We start from the raw sequence: 18,755 nt of genomic DNA, 5'->3' as shown, positions 1-18,755 counted from the left end.
TCAGTAGAAGGATTAGTGCCCCATCACTGGTGTCAGTAGAAGGATTAGTGCCCCAACACTGGTGTCAGTAGAAGGATTAGTGCCCCAACACTGGTGTCAGTAGAAGGATTAGTGCCCCAACACTGGTGTCAGTAGAAGGATTAGTGCTCCATCACCGGTGTCAGTAAAAGGAACAGTGTCTGGTTTCAGTAGCAGGAAAGGTGTCCCCATTATTGGTGTCAGTGACAGGAATAATGCCCCATTGTTGGGCAGTGGAAGATAAATCACCACATCATTGGTATGAGTGGGAGAAATAGTGCATCACCATTCATGTTATTGGGAGGAATAGTGCCCCACTTTTTGTGTCAATGGGAGGGCTAGTGCTCCAAGAGCTGGATAATGGCAAGATAAGGGCTGTATCTGGCCCCTGAGTCACAGGTTGGGGACTAATGTTCTATCCCATATTTGTTAAAAATGAAGAATACAGAAAGTTAGAGTAAGATAATCCTGCTTAAGCCCCAACAGGACTTATGGCTTCAGGGACGTAGCAGCCTAGAGCTAGGCTACAGGACTGTGCAGTATTGAAGAGCAGTGGCTTGTTGTCAGCAATATGGAACAGACATGAGCAGATAAAATATTTCTGCTAAAAGCACTATTCCCTGACATGTTTCCAAGGATACGGTACATAGTTACATGCACCATATAAACAAAGGCCATGGGCCATATTTATGATAACGAAATTGCAAATATTTTTACTAATACCTGATATCAGCTTGCAGTTAGTAATGTCCCAAGAATAAGTACTATCCTTGTCGCACTCTTTACCGATATGTCCCTTGTAGTGGGGGGTGCTCGCAGTGACTGCGGATGTCGCCGCAAATGTCAGCAAAATTGTAGAAATGTCACCAGCACACCAGTCCTTTTAAGTCCTTGATTTCAATGCTAAAGCATGATGAAGGGACCCTGTGCCGAAAGCGCTTGTTTGGTCATATGACAAAAAAACTTCAATAAATGAAGCTTTTGCTATCTTATAGTAATGTCCCAAGGACACTGTACATTTCCTCAGAGTATTTTGCACACTCTGTAAGCTCTATTGTATGTCAGATACTCTGGACTGCCACAATCTATACATTGTGCTATACGTTACAAACCCCCCCAGCTGCATAGAATAGGACCTGACCAAAGACAACAGTACTCGCAGGCAGCATTTTTTTGCCTGCTCCAGCTTCCCTTGATTTTTGTATATTTGTATTATTTTAACAGATTTAGCCTTTAAACAAGGTACAGTTTAAGACTGGTGTGAATGCTTCAAAAGAACTTTAAAAAGACTTATTTGCATTTGAAGAGGCAAAAAAAATAATAATTTTATACAGTGTACACGGCGTGTACTTAACCTCCTGTCTCCAATGTTAAGTCATCAGAGCCATTGCTCTTTTTAAATGGTTTTATCCCTGGCACATTTTCTCTTTGACAGTCTTTCAAGGTGTTGCTGACTCATGCAAAGGATGAAAAAAAAAAAAAAGCGAGTGGAAAAATCAGGCAGAGCTTTTGATCCAATAAAAGGTGGCACAATGTTTGTCCTACTTTTAGATAATTGACTTGTTAAAATGGAAATTTAAATTCACTCCACACATGGCTTTGAAGCACAATAAACGGGCACGGACAATGGTCAGAATCCTTTAAAGGAGAACTATGGGGTCAGGTCTTTTCCCCATAGTTCTCCTTAGGGTAACGGGAGGACACACACTAGCATCCTCCCGTCACCCAAAGTTCAGTATACCGCGAGCTACACCTCGCGGTATACTGAGACGCCGCAGCCGGAACGGATCCTGACAATTCTATCTGGATCCACCCAGCTGTGTGAGTGACAGCTGGCTCTGCCTATCTAGAGGCAGAGCCAGCTGTACCCGCCCCCGCCCCATCCGTTCCTCCAGCCAGCGCTGGAGGATCGGACGGGGGGGGGATCCCTGCAGGGAGCCGTGAGTGACAGGGACAGGATCGAGAAGTGAGCGAGCGCCGGTATGTGTTCACTCACTTCCCGATCTACTGTGCCGACCTGTGACAGTTTCATTGTCACAGGTCGGCTCAGATAATGTCACATTATTATTTAATGTCACATTTCCTGACATGGTCAACTATAAAAACGTATAGCAGTATATAATGCGCAGAAACAAACTGCTGCCTCTGTGTGCCCAACATAAAAGGTGGTAATAAAAAAAGGAAACAAAGCTTTATAAAGGAGAAATAATAAATACGGAAAACAATCATGTTGCTGAATAACACAACAAACACTGATTCTACCTTTCCAGACGATTTTGCTATTGCAATGCGAGACAATTAAGTAAATCAGTTTAGCACATAGCATTTCTTTGTACAAGCGCTAGAAGTTTCTAGTGTGCACAGTATAAAAAAGATTTATAGTGTAGTGTATACACATGGAATGCTGACTGGGTGTGTATTCTGTAGACCACTTTGCTCACATTTCTTACATAATGTACCGTAACTTAGTGGCTGTAGCCATGCCGAGTATGTTGGCTCAATTCCCAACAAGGATATTTTCTGAATGAAGATTCTAGGTGTAAGACCATAGCCGGGAGTTTGCACGCTACTGTGCATGTGCAGGTCCCAGTCTTATGGGTTGCGGGAAAACATGCACTAGTGCGCATGCGCACATAACGCATCATGGCGCACATAACGGATCATGGCGCACAGGAAGTGACACATCGCTCTCTAATGGATGGCCCTATTTAAACCAACTGGCCCAATGGGTCAGTGCTGAACGGTCTTTCAGCTTGTGCTCCTATGTTCCTATATTCCGGTCAGTTTGATTACATGTTACCTTGACCCGGATTTGCATTTACTAGCTTGGAGAAGGGAAGAGTGGGCAGCAGCAAGTGGGGAGTGCCTTGCCTTAATGTGAGTGTGTGTTTGTGGAGACACACACAGCTTACTAGCATACACAAGGGTGGCTTCAATAAACTCTGCAAGGGAAAGGAACCACCCTAAAACAGGATATCAGAGCCAGTGCTCAGGGGACCAGCTGATTCTGCAGGAAGCTAAAGCTTAAACATCAAGAAGCAGCATCCATAGTAAGTGATTTCATAATTTGAAATAGATTAAAACCTTTTTGATGAATATCTTTTAAAGCTTTAATGAGAGACATGCTAGAACTTTGTATTGTATAAATCCTGTATAATAATAATAATAATACAGCCGGTGAATAAAGATAAGTCTGGCCTGTTTCAACAAAACCGGTGACACTATCACTTCCTGCTGGGATTGCTTGTGCGTCTCTATTCAGAGGACAATGGTTCTGCTACCTCACCTTGTCACACTTCTTGATTTTATGAATGCACATTTTATGTATCTATTATTTTAAAATGTACTTTGAGCTTTGTTGTAGAGCATTTTTATTGTTTCCAAGGATATCTCATGTTTCCAAGGATACATCATTCACTGTCATGATTCATTTTGTATATTTTATCCATTCAAAGCCTGACAAAAACATCCATTTAGAGTTTTGTGCTCTTTTGTGAGTTTTCCTATGCGCGTCCACAGATCAACTAAAGCACCCGGCATTTTTTTTTAAAGCGCAGTGCATGTGAGTATACATCTGTAAACAGACCTTGAGGTAATAATGAGAAAAACAAAAGAACCTGACAAAAACGTTTTAATGGCTTCAATCAGCGAGCTCCTGACCGCAGTGTCCATTCCATCCACAGGTCAGGTGGGAGGAGGCATTACAGCCAGTGAGATCACAAGCTGTCCATGTGATTGCATACATGCTGAGTGTTCTGTAGTCCCAGTGCATGAGCAAGTGCAGGATGGTGATAACATTACCATGACATTTGCACACTGCGGCTAGTGTTCTTAGCTGGACACAGGAAAGGTATAGTATGTAAATGCGTGCCTTATTAGATTTAACTATTTATAAATCTACATTTGAGTGAAGAGTTAGACCTTCTCTGCAAGTTTTTATTGCGGTCTGTGTTCCCATTAGAGAGATTCACCTCTCTACTTGTACTGGTGAACATTGTTATACAAAAGGAAAGCAAGGGTTAAAGTGACACTAAACTCTGGAGTTAAATCTTAAAAATGCCTCCAAGTAAATGAGGACGCTAGTTTGTGTCCTCCCGTTACCCTAAGGAGAACTATGGGGAAGAAGTACATCATATGGGAATCTTCAATAAGTATGTTTAGGAACTGCTAGAAGTGGAATAGAACTTATGTAAATTCAATATAGAAATACATTTTTATATTTAGTTTTGACCATATACACCCTTTAACATGGTTTATGCATATTTACCTATAAGAAACCTCCTTCGGTAGACATCCAAAAGCCCTGAGACTACTGCTGGGTGCCGCTATCTTGGATGTGATGTCAGCAGGCCCAGCAGACTCAGAAAGGCCCCCTTATAGCTCTAAGTTCCCACCTTGTAAAACTGGAACTATATAAACTAAAACAAATATATTTTCCTAAACACGGGTCTTCAGGAGTGTGCAAAAGCTGCACTTCTACTTGTCAGGACATCAGGTACTGATTTTTACAGAGCGTTTTAAATTGTCTGTCCATACTAAATGATATGTTGTCATATTGCATAATGAGGCGTGAAGCATGAATGTCAAATTATTCACCTTGCTGCTTTTAGAACAGTTAATTGAGTTGAGAACATGGCATGCGGCTGACAACAGAAAACATACCTGTTTGCTAAGCAAAGTTCGCTGAAAGAGTCTCAGGAAAGCGGCCAGACTAAAGCGGTACATGTTATTTATTTTGGATAAGTCACAGATAATGAAGTACATCTTGCTGGCACTTTCTGCTAGAGGAAGATAGGCATTCCGCTCCTGTGAACAGAAAGAGAAGACACGGGAGGAAATCACACGTTGTGCTTTTACTGCCATCTAATGGTCAACCTAAAACAACTCATTCAAAAGTACCTGACGCTTTTACAATATCTTACTCATCAATCGGTTTGATGTACGTGTGGACATTTTCCAACATAGCAATTGGTACCCAAACAAAAGTATATGTCAACCCATAGAATAAGCTGACCTGTCCCTTTTAGTGCAATTATCCTACATCGGTCTTCCTTCTGCCATCCTCAATTCTAGCAGAGCCCACTGCTGCAACAAACTTTAGGATACGACTGAGCCTCTCCACTCCTTCCCCAACTGACATTAATGTATTCACTGCCCTGAGGAAGACAGACATGTCATGATGCAGCAATAGCTGAATTTACCACCACAGCCATGGGCAGCATTAGCTGATATGCAAGACATTTTTTGCCAAATTAAGTTAAAAGAGAAATATGGCCAAACCTTTTTTGGCAGTAGTTCTTTTGGGTCACAGGAGGACATTTACTAATGCCCTCATGTGACCCAAAACTTTTTTTTTCCCCCTGACCTTTGTTTCTGGGTTATCTTCAATTAATATACTCTCCCACCCAGGGCCATTCCTATATTGAGGCAGAGTAAGGTGGTAGCCTCAGATGACACCTCACTGGGGGGCTGCCGGGTGGTGGCAGGGGTGGCAACAACATCTCAGGGTGCTAAGAGCTACAATTCTGCAAAGTCATGTATTGGTGTGAAGGTCCGTTTTAAGTGTGGGCAAGCCAAGTATAATATAAATAGAACATTTACAAGTATTTATTATCTCCCACAGAGATCACGGTACTCTCCCCGGCAATGCCTTAATCTGGTTTTTCTTACCAGAAGTACAGAGCCATCTTTGCTCAGGCATCACCAAGGGTCAGAATCAACTTCCAGGAGTAATCTGCTGGCTCAGAGATGACAAAGTCATGGAAATCCTGGTGTCCATACTGTATGTAGTCTCACACAGACCAGCCCCTGTGTCAATCTTTCACATTGTGAACTGCTACAAATTGACAGTGTTAAAGTCTGATCACAGAGAGAGAGGAGACCAAGGATGTGTCTCTTCCTGCCTGCAGCAGACAGATGATCCCATCTTAGTCTAACCAATGTCACTTGTCTGGAGCTCAAGCACTGCTTTAATGATAATAGGTGCAGCTTTTCTGAAAAATGAAGCTGTTTATTGGAATGTATACATGCAGATTTGTGATGTTTCTGAAAGGTCCACTTTAGGTATAGTGAGATACAGTAAGTCCCCGTCCCCACCTTGGCATTTTGTCACTCAAAGGAAGTGTGACAAAATGCTGAAAGCAACGAACCATTCATTTCTATGGCCTCTGTTCACGTCTAAGCGTTTTATCGCAAGTAGAAAAACCCCTGCCGCTGGAAAAAGTACATGAGCTTCTTTTTGGCAGATTAAAGTAGTATTAAGGTCTGGGCGTTTTTTACCTTAATGCATTCTCTGCATTAGGGTAAAAAAGCCCAGCACCCCCCCTCCCCCCCCCAAGTCCCCTCCACACTTACCTGTCAGCTGCGCTCGTCCCCGCCGCCGGTTCCGAAGCGATCCTCCGTTCCCCGAATTTCCGGGTTGTGGGGGGAGGATACTGATGGCAGAGGAGCCATAGGCTCAAAGAGGGAAGGGGCGTGGCCTGCCACAGGGCTGTGTGTGTCTATGGACGCACACAGCCACTGTGGAAACGAGCGGGCACGAGCGTGCCTCCAATAGAACGATGGTGGCACTCGTGCAGGGGTAAGATCGCTGCGAGGACCCACTAAAAAAGGAGGAATTAAGAAGTTTTTTTACAAAAAAGCAACATCCTCCAGCAAAGGAGGGTCTCCTTAAAGGAGAAATGTAAAAAAAGAATTAGGCTTTAATATCACTTTAAAGATATTTTTTTGGTCCCAGAGACTTCAATGGGAAATTTCATGCAACAAAATGTGCAACGCAATGCCCAGTTGTGAACAGGGGACATAGAAATGAATGGGGTTCCATGTCTTGAGAGTTCTGTTGCTCGTAGCTTTGAGCAACAAAACGCCTAAGTGTGAACGGAGTCCAAGGGCTTTGGTGGTTCTCAGGTCTCCAATAATAAATAAAATAAATATTAGGACCTGTGTGTGACCACTGCTTTACCCCAGCATGTCACAGATGGGCAAGTCCAATCCGATTATGTAACAGAAGCTAATCCATGTAAACAGTCAATCAACAAGACTTATGGAAAGAGGCGGTCGCATTTGTCAGGTCCTGGGCTGCATATTAGCAGCTCTATCATTGCAAGGAAATTAGTCAAAGGTTGTTTTTTTGTCTTTCTAAAAAGACTCCATTACATTTTTCTTTGAACCGGAGGTGTTCTTGTATTCATTCACATTACCAACATGATTGAAGTCTTTTAACGTAAATAGATATGACATTTATTATATGAATGGCCTCATATAAAGGCAGTACCTGATCTAAAGAAGCCTGCAGTCTGTGGGATTCACTTAGAGACTCCTGGATGAGGGCACTGCTTGCTTTAGTCTGATTCAAGGAGTTTATCAACTCTTTATTGTCCAACATGTTTCCATGGGAAGTTGCCAGTGTCTGGAAGAACAGGAAAATCAGAATTAAATAATAAAATATTGGAATGATCACAATCAAATACTGAGTGGTCAAGTTCATGCAAAAATAATTTTGAAAGTTTCAATTCTATATACAATATTTACTAACACACGTTGAATTATTAAAGCAGGTTATTTTCACATCATAATGCATAGAGGGCGGATTTATAAATTAGCTATATGCCACCGTTACTTTACTGCCACTAGATGGAGCCAAAGAGCATAGGGATTTCCTAGTCTTGGTCTTGTCTCCTCTTCTCTAGTTTTCCCCAGGCAGTCTGTAGTGGGTGGAGCCTGCTGGGTCCCTCCCACAGCTCTGCTCTCTGTACAGGCTATGCAAAGCACAGTGATTATGTCACAGCTACTAGTAGGGGGCAATAACTGGGTTTACAAAGGCATCTGGTATACGCTAAGTGGATTTATATACTTTATGGCTACTGAGGAATATATTTAAAGAAGAACTCTGGGCAAAAGTGTTTTTAACCCTTGCAGTGGGGCTACCCCTGCAGTGCAAAGATTACCTGCTCATTTCTGTCTAGGTGATGTATTAAAAAAAGCAGCATTGGTATATTCTTCTTCACGTTTATACATGTGTGCAAAGAACATGATGATTTATCGGACCTTAGACCCCTGCAGCGGAGGTGGAGAGAGGCTCCAGATACCGGACTAAGAGTGAGCCAGCTCGGAGGATCTTGTGAGCATGACTATTTTTTAGCACCTAGACAAAAACGAGCACTTAAAAGAGAACAATGGGGTAAGTGTTTTTCCCATAGTTCTCTTAAGGGTCACGGGAGGACATATACTAGCGTTCTCCCGTGACCCAAAGCTCAGTATATCGCGAGCTACAGCTCGCGGTATACTGAGACCGCCACAGCCGGGACGGATCCCAACAATGCTGTCGAGATCCACCCAGCTGAGTGAGCGACAGCGGGCTCTGCCTATCTAGAGGCAGAGCCAGCTGTACCCGCCCCCTCCCCCATCCGTTCCTCCAGTCAGCGCTGGAGGATCGGAGCGGGGAGGGGGGAATCCCTGCGTGGAGTGGTGACTGACAGTCACAGCTCTCTGCAGGGAGATGATCAAGAAGTGAGCGAGCGACGGTATGTGTTCGCTCACTTCCTGATCTATTGAGCTGACATGTGACAGTTTCATTGTCACATGTTGGCTCATACTCATAGTCTTAGCCTTGCAGCACAGGGATGCCCCACTGTAAGGATTAAGTAAAATTCTACCCGGAGCTCTTCTCTAAATGAAAGTTTTTGTGGCTGGAATTCAGTTTTAAGGCTTGCTTCTGCCACTGTAAAACTGTCTGCATTTCTTTTATATACCTCTTTTTACTTTCCCCACCATATTTCTGAACGAACACACGACGGCAATAAACTGGAGAACTGGCATTGATTAAAGGTTAGTTTTATATTTTATAGGGATGATTAGTTACAGCTGTAAAAACAATAACATATTACAGAAACTACAAAGAATTCTGTGCAACTGACTCTCCTCAGATCTAGAGTTTCATTTTTTAATAGATGACATTTTCACAGCCGCATTTGTAGATTAAAAACAGTGTTCAATGGAAGAATGCAAGGTAACACTCGCTTCTGTTCTAAAGCAGCCGGCAAATCACACCGGGACCGGCATCAACTAAACGCCAGTTGTAAATGAAGTCACTTCTACATATTTTACCTCCAGGAGAGACTCTTCCAGCTTAGCCAGCTGAATTTTCTTATCTTCCTCTTGTTGTAACAATTTGGTTTTCTGTTCTTCAAGGTCCGGTTTTTCATGTTGAATGGTTAACGCTAGGAGCTAAGCACAATCGCATTTCCGTGAGTTAGTGCATATGTGCCATCGACGACAATGAATCAGAAAATTCCTTATGCAGCATGCTTTGTAATTACAACACACTCGCTTTCCCCACTTCTTTTCAACGCGCTACATCAAATTATTTGCATTCTTTTCATCAAAGCCCCTAGTTTTTCAAATACATTTTCAGCATATGATTGTCTGATCCCTCAAGGGTGACCACATGTGAAGCATTTCTCCTGTGAAAACTTGTACGATGTAAGCACTCTGTCTACACAATGCTGGATACATGTTCTGAATTTCTAACAATGGAATCAACTAGATCTACATGACAATGTTCTAAAAAAAAAAAAGCAGAAAGACAATAAAGATAGAGATCAGCAGTCATTTCCTTGCTCCCTAAAATTCACCTTTATTTATTAAAAGACAAGAATGCTTCAGGAGGGTAGGAAGGGTAGAGACTGTGCCTTTCATTGACAAAAGTTATGACATATTTTTTAGGTGATTTTAAGGCATCCTCCAGGGTCTATATTTATTTTGCTTTCAGCATAATGACTACAAAATGTCAAATATAATTAAAAATAATGTTTTAGAAGTATAATTTAAGAAGCCAAGAAATAATAGATATGGATCAGCAAATGAAAAGCACATGCAAGCCAGTATGAATGAAAAGCATAGTGACCATCTGCCTGATTACCTGTCCTCTTAATCCAGCCCTAGTGGTTGTAAAATTAACCTCTGTAACAACTGATGAGGCGTCAGGTGGTATGAAAGGATTTGGGTTACGAGTTGCAAGAAACAAGCGAAATTCTTCATTATAGTCAATGGTTTTCTCACCAATCTGGACAACATAGCGCGGGCCTGTGAGATCAAACAATAACGTCATTATATGGTATCTGTTATTAACATAAGTTATCTACAAAGTCATGGTGAGATATTTCAAACTGCTTTATTTGAGGTTAGTCTCTGCACTAGAAACATAATTTTCTTACAGTGAAATTCAATTGAAGGACACAGCTCTGAAGAAATTCCGAGACATAGGATTATGCTGCTGCCTCCAGGGGAATTGGACACAAGGCAAAAATGTAAAAGCCTGCCGCTATGAAGCCTATTTCTACCTTTCCAAAGGTATTTTTTTTTTAAAACATATGCCAGCAATGTACACCAAATGTATATGAAGCAGGCATATGCAGCTGCTGTTTATGAATCAATACGTTTTGTCGTCTATCTAGAGAGGCTTCCAGGATTTTACATTGCCCGGAATCAATCAACTATAAGGGTTTGCATCCCAATCGTTTCAAAGAAACAAAAGAGACTAGAATAATAAAGCAGAAGACATTCATTTTCCTAAGGACACCAAGTGAAATTGGCAGGTGGGAGGGGTTATGTCCTTAAAGTGACAGGCTTTTACATTTGTGCCTGGTGTTCAATTCTCCTGGAGGCAGCAGCATAACCCTACGTCTCAGAATTTCTTCAGAGCTGTTTCCCTCAATGGACAGAGTAAAATTAACTGCAGGCCAACGTTGTTTTTTGCCATTTTTTTACATAATTTCACAGGTGTGCAAATTTTGCAAGGAAAGCATTTTGTGTGACACTTTACACATCTCAGCACACAGAAACAAACTGACACTGCCCCGCGCACAAAGAGACCCCCGCACATAGCCGCTAGGTGCCGGTCGTTCCAATGAGCCTGTCTCTGCTCTCCAATAGTATCATGGTATTTTTAGTGCATTAAATTAGAGGATAATCAGCACATATTCCCCACCTAAATCTTCACCTCTTACAAATTTCGCCCCTTAAACAGGTCTTAATCCGAAAGATACCTTTTTGTACATATTAAAAAAAAAAGCAAGGAAAAAAAACCCCCAAATCGTGATTATGAGGTCCCCAATCTACAATGGTTGGTATTCGCATCAAAAGCACGCTCCTGCTCTGCTTACAATTTATAGTATTTTTATTATATATGAGTGGCACAACCGAATTCCCTCTGGCAGCTAACTTACCCTGAGCAATCAAATCTTTTCTAAGTAACGGATACAGCACTGGTTCCACTCCATCCATCTCCTGGATAATAAGTGTCTTACCAAATCGGACGGCCAACTCGAGAGCGGTAATGAAGTTTGCATCCTGCGTATACATAAAATACAACATTGTAAGTTCCAGATTACTGAACTGGGAGCTCACAGTAAATTGTTGATATGCATGAATGGAATACACCACAAACCCGATGATGCTGGGAAAAGGCTACAGGAAAAAAGTATTAACATTCACATACATATTTTTAGATGTTTGTGTATAAATGCATTCAATGTAAATGGCAGACATTAACTTTTTTGCAAGGTTACATTCTTTTTTCTTTTTAGCATATCAATTTTTTATTGTTGTTATTGCCGGTTATTCAGTGATAAGACATTGTCATAAAGAAGTTCAAATGTTTTCACAACATGTGGTGGGGATATAATACAGGACCATATACATTGCCACAAGTTTGACTCATGTGGGTGGCATAGGGAACATCACCTTATGATATGCAGTCCAAGCATCTCAATGTGAAAACAGGAATATGGATCATCATCAAACCAAAAGAAAGATTAAGAGAGAAATAAGAAAGAGATAGGCATCGACACTGTAGCAGATCATGGATCACTCAAAAGAGTGTTCTTTTGGAAGAACCTGCTGGATTGGTTGGGGGAGGGGGGATCGTATAATCACTTTGTGTTTAGAGGGTATGAGGAATGTCAGAGGGACTTAAAGATTATCAGAGGATGTCTAATGCACCAAGGGATCCGTCAAGTTTGGCTTGGAGGAACCATGAGGAGTATTGGAAGGTGGACACAATATCTTGTAATTGGTGTGCAGGAAGTTCAGACGTCATATACCTGGACAAGGTGTCGAAGAATATCCCTGTGTGATGCAGGTCAAATTGTGCATCTAGTTTGTCTAGTAGCATGAGTCTGTGAATCGTGATATTGAATGTACTGAGGGAGGGCGGAGATGGCCTTCTTCGCACTCAAAATGCAAAGGTGTTCCCATCGGGAGAGGGAGGGATGTGTTGCGACCGAGTCTGGGGAAGGGGAGTGAAATAAACACATGTCAGGGGAGGGCATTCTCTGTCTGTCTGATTTCGAGTTCATGAAGGCAATGATTGCAATCCACAGGGATTGGATAGAGGGGCATAGCCATATAAGGTGGGTTAGGTCAGGTAGCGGAAATTGGTATTTTGGACAGTGGGTCAGCCAACCTGGAGGGTTGCGAGGTGAATTAAAATTGAAACCATAGTATGCTCTGTGGAGCAACTTGAATTGAACCTCCATGTTTCACTGATTATAGCTTTCCTCAGGTGTTTCCAACCTGTCAGAATGACAGAATGTGTGACTTCTGGAGTTAGAAGGAGCAGTTCGGCCCACTTCACTATGTAGGAAGGAAGGGCAGGAGTTAGTAATGAGGCGGTGTGGTAGTACATGTGGCGGTACAAAATGGAAAGAGGTAATTTGCGGGTCGGTGAGGAGAGTAGCGTACGGAACTGGTAATAATGTTGCCCGGTGCTAGCTGGGGGGAGGTTTTTCAGCAGGAAATGATGTATTTGAGCGTGTTGCAGAAAAAAGGTTACATTCTATGAAAAGCCAAAATATTATTTTAGATTGGCAGCAGGAGAGTATTAACCGTCTTCTTTGCAGGGGGCACTTTTAAAAAAATGTTTATTCCAGAGACAGAGCCACTAAAACTTTTGGTGTGCCCTCCTTTTGTGCTTTCAGCTATATACAATAGTGAACAATACCAAGTAAAGAGATAAAAGCTTCCACAGTTTTAGTTTAGTTTTTTCCGATGTTCCAAACATAGTTTGCATAGCAGATGTATTAAAAAAAAAAGGTTTGCAAAATGCTTGTGTTGCAGAGGTGCCTGGTATTGATGGATTTTGTGTATGATCAGACAATTAGTTAGGGATGCACTCATAACGATACTAGTATCGGTGCCGAGTATTTGGGCGAGTGCTCGTATTCGCCCAAATACTCCGATGCCTAGCCCGATACTTCCGGTATCAGGAATCTGGGCAGCGAACGATTCCACGCTGCCTGGCTTCCTGATTGGTCGGGAAGCCAGCTCCATGCTCCCTCCTTCCCTTGTGATGAGGGAGCATGGAGCCGACTTCCCGACCAATCAGGAAGCCAGGCAGCGTGTAATGACTCGCTGCCCAGCTTCCTGATTGGTCGAGAAGCTGGCCAATCAGAAAGCCGGGCACCGTGTAATGACGCAACACACGGGTTCCTGATTGGCCAGAAAGCCGGCTTCATGCTCCCTCATCACATCATTACATGGCGCCCAGCTTCCTGATTGGCCAGAAAGCCGGCTCCATGCTTTCTCGTCATCTAGTGATGAGAAACATGGGGACGGCTTCCCTGCTAATCGGGAAGCCAGGTGGCGAGTCTTTACACGCCACTCAGCTTCCCGGATTATCAGGATGCCAGGTGGCGAGTCATTACACGCCTCCTGGCTGCCTTAGTGGGACTTCCGGTATCGGCGAGTACCAAAATGAAAATATCAGTACTCGTAGTTGATACCGAAAAAACGGTATCGGTGCATCCATACAATTAATGACATTTAATTCACGTGAAAATCTACTTACTTATTAATTTTTTACTATCACAGGTATATATATAGCGCCAACAATTTATACAGTGCATTACACATATGTACATGTACATCAGTCCCCTCCCTCAAGGAGCTTACAATTGTAAAGTCCCTATCTCACATGCACTCATACAGTCACATGCATACTAGGGCTGATTTAGACAGGAGCCATTTTACCTTCCAGCATATCTTTGGAATGTGGGAGGAAACCAGAGGAAACTCACGCACGTTCAGGGAGAACACGCAAATTTCATGCAGATAGTGTCCTAACCAGGATACAAACTGGGGACCCACAGTATTTTATAGTTACATTAAAACTAGGGATGCACCGATACCGATACAAGTTTGTGATAATCTATTTTGACCACTAGGGGGATACAAGCCTTAGTTAGCAATGGCATGATAAATAATACTTTCATTATTCAATGTCTTTTTTTTAGGGCTGTGCAAATTAACGATTAACTTCTCGATTAAACGTTAATCTTTTTGATCGATTAAAATTTTTTTGATCGATTAACATTTTTTTGAAACTTTCTGCACGAGCGCCAGCCAAGGCATTGGCCTATACACATACAGCACAGCAATGAAGTAATACAATGAACTAGGATCACACTAATCCAGCACGTTATTATTCTGAGTTGCCCCACTCAAGCGGCGGCCATATTGAGTGGGGCACGTGAGATTAATAACGTGCTGGATTAGTGTGATCCTAGTTCATTGTATTACTTCATTGCTGTGCTGTATGTGTATAGGCCAATGTAGTTGGATCTGTATGTGCGTTATAATTAATCAAAAATAATCAATTAATCGATTAAAAAAAAATTTCGATTAATCGAACATGAACATTTTAATCATTACCAGCCCTAGTATTTATGTATTGTTGTTTTAAAATTTTTACTCCATTTTTTTCCCCCTGAGAACAAAAGTATCAAATAATGATGATAATGAGTAGGGCTGCGGAAATTAACGATTAATCCTTCGATTAATCGTAAATTTTTTTGATTGATATCTTCCCTTCGTTAGCCGACGTAGCAACTTTGGCAGCACCCGCTGCGGCAGTGACCACCCCCTCAATCTCTAACACCACTGATTCAACCACAACATCCAGCAACTACAGCATCACAGCAACCACAGCAGTACCACAGCAACGACAGCAGTACCACAGCATCCAGCAACCACAGCATCACAGCAACCACAGCATCACAGCAACCACAGCATCTTATTGGTAATTGGTATCGGCGAGTACTTGAAAAAAAGTATCGGTACTCGTACGCGGCCTTAAAAAAGTGGTATCGGTGCATTCCTAATTAAAACATATAAAATATACCATGCTAGGTGGCTACTCACCGGTGCCTCACATCCACTTCAGTCAGGGCTTGGAAGAAAGCTGTCTGCAGTGACACAATCTGCTTGGTGCAGACAGCTTTCTTCAAAGCCCCGACTAAAGTGTATGTGATGCACCTATTTTGAAGTGGCGAGCTGCCACCCAACACACTATATGGTGTTTTTCTGTAACTACAACAATAAAATAGATCATACCTTGGATAAAAGACATAATTAATTGTCGGGCCATACACAAAATCTACCAATAGTGGGCGTCTCTGCAACTCAAATATTTTGGAACCTTTTTTTGGACATCTCTTATCCTACCAACCACTCTTGACTTAGCTAACCTCGAGGTCTAATTCTCTGTATGTATGGAGTCCAGCCGTCCACCGAGAGAAAGATCTGCAGGCACACAAGAGAGATTCTAAACAATGCTTGGTGACATATCTGTAAGAAATAAATCAAGGCAATTGAACTTGTATTTTTCTTGAAGATGTTTCACTGAACAGATTCTGAATTGAGAAAGCTGGTCGGATGACAAGCAAAACATCTTCAGGAAAAATACAGCAAGTCCAATTGCTTTGATTTATTTTTACAGATATACCATGATCTGGATGAATGAGAACCTTCACAGACATGCTTGATGGCAGGTTGTGTACCATTCCGATGGTTTACAGCAGCCTACCCAGATGTAAGCAATATTATCCCTCTATCTTTACCTAATTGTGTCTATAAAATACAAAGTAATTACATAATATAGGGTGCTACAGTCTTTCTCCCTCCCTCCCTTGTTTTTTTCCAATCTCCATTTTTTATGATAGTGGCAAGGATACATCATTCTCTCTAAATGTGGTTAGAACACCTACTGCAGTGCAATTTGTGCTACTTGCTCTTTATCTCTCAGAAAAAAAGACTCTGCACAGCACAGAATCATGCCACCTAAAGCTGCAGTGCCCAGAACATGTTGAGGCTTCATGAATCCTAGTTGCATTTGGATACATTTAGATAATTCTTAATTGAGTAGACTTTCGGACTCTTTTAACATATCCAGTATTGTATTAGCGGATTATGTTTTGCTGCTTCTTTTATAATAATTGGAGTACCGCCTTCAATTCTGCGGCACAGTAGATGATAGCAGAGATTCATATATTATGTATACCAGAATAATGAGAGGAATGATGCAGAAAGACAAACCTCTATGCAAAACTCATGTCTGTATGATTTAATGAGCTGCATTAGAGAACAAAAAAAAAATCATTGTTTTGTCTGGTTCAGGTAAGGACATCCCGAAACGTATCTAGCATGAAACTATTTCAGTGTATTCCTTTTTAATTTAAAGTGAAATTACGAAACAACCTGATCCACTGCTCTGTGCCTGATAAGACTTGGATTGTGTTCATTCTCTGCAGTATATTTAGCTCCAACCATTTACCCATAGGCAGTTTTCATATTCCAAAGTGGGACTCCAGGCAAACCACTCTACCCCCCAACTATTGGATAGAGTCTGAGCCTTAGTTAGGTATTTGTATATCCACTGATGGTGGTCACCAGGACAGCAGATGGCAAGCAGGAATCTAACCTTTTTGGGACACACAACAATAAGAGCAACAAGAAATGGTTCTTAATACAGTGGGGAAGGGTTAGATCCTGTGTTCATTGTTGGATGCTACTTGTGTCCACTGGCAAGGCAGTGCAATAGTTTTCAGCACTTCAAACCTGGAGCTGGGCATTTGGGAGAAGAGCTATGCCTGCAAATATAAAATATGAATTCCACTCTAATCACCCATGCCAGCTATTAGTGTTAGGGTTGCCACCTTTTCTTCAAGCGAAACCCGAACACTCTAGCAACGCACGGACATTTTTTTGGGAGAATGAGTTGTAGCTTAATTATATGTAAATAGTGTCACCCATTCATAAGTAAATATCACAGTTGAGACTATTTTCAGTGGGGGGCCAGTATCTCCTATCTTAATTTTGGTTGCCCCTGTCTGCCTGACATTTTGTGTCCGGGTTTCTGCTGCCATGAAACCCGAACACAGCATTCAAAACCCGGACTGTCCGGGTGAATCCTGGACAGGTGGTAACCCTAATTAGTGTCTGCTCACACATCGGGATATATTTGTAATCTGAAATTCAAACATTCACCACAGGATCTTGGTATAATCACTTCATATATATATATATATGTATGAGAGTGAGAGAGAGAGAGAGAGAGAGAGAGAGAGAGAGAGAGAGAGAGAGAGATACGTACGGTGGTCCTGAAGTGGTTATTATCAATGTATCCACCTACAACAATAACATTTACCTCCTAAGAAAAATTAACCCTTAAAAGAGTCACTTTGCCCATTCCGGGCAAGGACCTGCTCCCTCCCCCTACTCTCCTTCCAAATGCTCTACTGCTACTCTGTTGCTTCCTGGTATGTGGGTGCATGTGGCCTCCCCCATAATGCAGTGCTTGGGACTGAGTGCCCAATCTTCAGGCTCAAACACTGTCATGGGACAGAGGGGTGACATCATCGCGGAACTTAACATTGACCCTACACCCAAATATCACCTAACTTTCATCTTTACATAACAAAACTATTATATGAACCAGAGATTGCATTGAAAAGGATCAGGATAGGCACAAAGAAGCCAACCCTTTCCCCTTGTCTGTAATGTCATGGTCCACTCTCACAGATACAAACAGCCTACAAATACATTCCTCTGTTAGGCAGGTGCAAAGACTTCAACAAATACATATTCCCCCTGATTTACCACAGGAGCATAAGGCCTTGTTCACACCAAGCGTGGAACAGGTGCAGAGCAGAGCAGTTGCAGACCGGAACAAAACTGCGTCCATTTTTTGCTCCAGTTCACATTGCAGAGTGGACCTGCTCTGGAACGCATGCAAATGCATCAAAAACGCATGCAAATGCCTGGAACGCACTGAAAGCCCGCACTGGAACAACAACATTTTTTTTAACCAAAAACAGCACGGAACGCATCAAAAACGCGGCACAACCCACTGCACTGCGTGTGCAGAAACCTGAGCGGATCTGCTCTGCATTTGGTGTGAACAAGGCCTGAAGGTTGTAGCTGGGCCCCCTGGATATTCAGCAAGCCTTAGGCTCCTTTTGTGTCACTCAACTGCCATAGCTGGGGAAAGAAAGCTCTGATTAGGCTCCAAGCCAACTTGTCAGACCTCACTCACGGCTATGGACTCCTTATCTACCCCATGTGACAGCACAGTGTCAATCATGAGACATCTAGTGCTCCCACATGAGAGGGGGAGTGAGTCACATGCTCATTCATACCCAGAAGTTCCGGGTATTTCACTTCATTACCGGCGGCCACACAGAGAACTGAGGGAGTGCGGGAAGGGAAGTATATGCTGGTGTGGAAGTGGGGAGGCATTTTCACTTTAATCAGACACATAGAATAATTTGGTGTCTTTGTCCTCCCTATGTTAAGCTCCATGGTAGTTGGTGAGGGATGTGCTGTGTGGGCATGATTCCATCATTACATCATCACATGAGACACAGGAAAAAAGCGTCCAAGATTGTATGTCCATTTAACAT

General features: G+C 42.3%; 1 protein-coding gene across 1 annotated transcript in view; it reads right to left on the bottom strand.

The window, feature by feature from the left end:
* DYNC2H1 (dynein cytoplasmic 2 heavy chain 1) overlaps positions 1 to 18,755 on the bottom strand; it is a 315,198-nt gene that overhangs the window by 159,028 nt on the left and 137,415 nt on the right. Inside the window, exons 65-69 of the mRNA XM_018567326.1 lie at positions 11,244 to 11,367; positions 9,938 to 10,101; positions 9,124 to 9,243; positions 7,292 to 7,426; positions 4,681 to 4,824 (exon numbers count right to left, since the gene is read on the bottom strand). Coding sequence (XP_018422828.1) covers positions 4,681 to 4,824; positions 7,292 to 7,426; positions 9,124 to 9,243; positions 9,938 to 10,101; positions 11,244 to 11,367 — 687 coding nt within the window. The remainder of the gene's footprint in view (positions 1 to 4,680; positions 4,825 to 7,291; positions 7,427 to 9,123; positions 9,244 to 9,937; positions 10,102 to 11,243; positions 11,368 to 18,755) is intronic.

The sequence above is a fragment of the Nanorana parkeri genome, unplaced genomic scaffold, assembly GCF_000935625.1.
Source record: "Nanorana parkeri isolate BGI_ZX_2015 unplaced genomic scaffold, ASM93562v1 scaffold1029, whole genome shotgun sequence".
Lineage (NCBI taxonomy): Eukaryota > Metazoa > Chordata > Amphibia > Anura > Dicroglossidae > Nanorana > Nanorana parkeri.
This window is presented reverse-complemented; position numbering and strand designations above follow the sequence as displayed.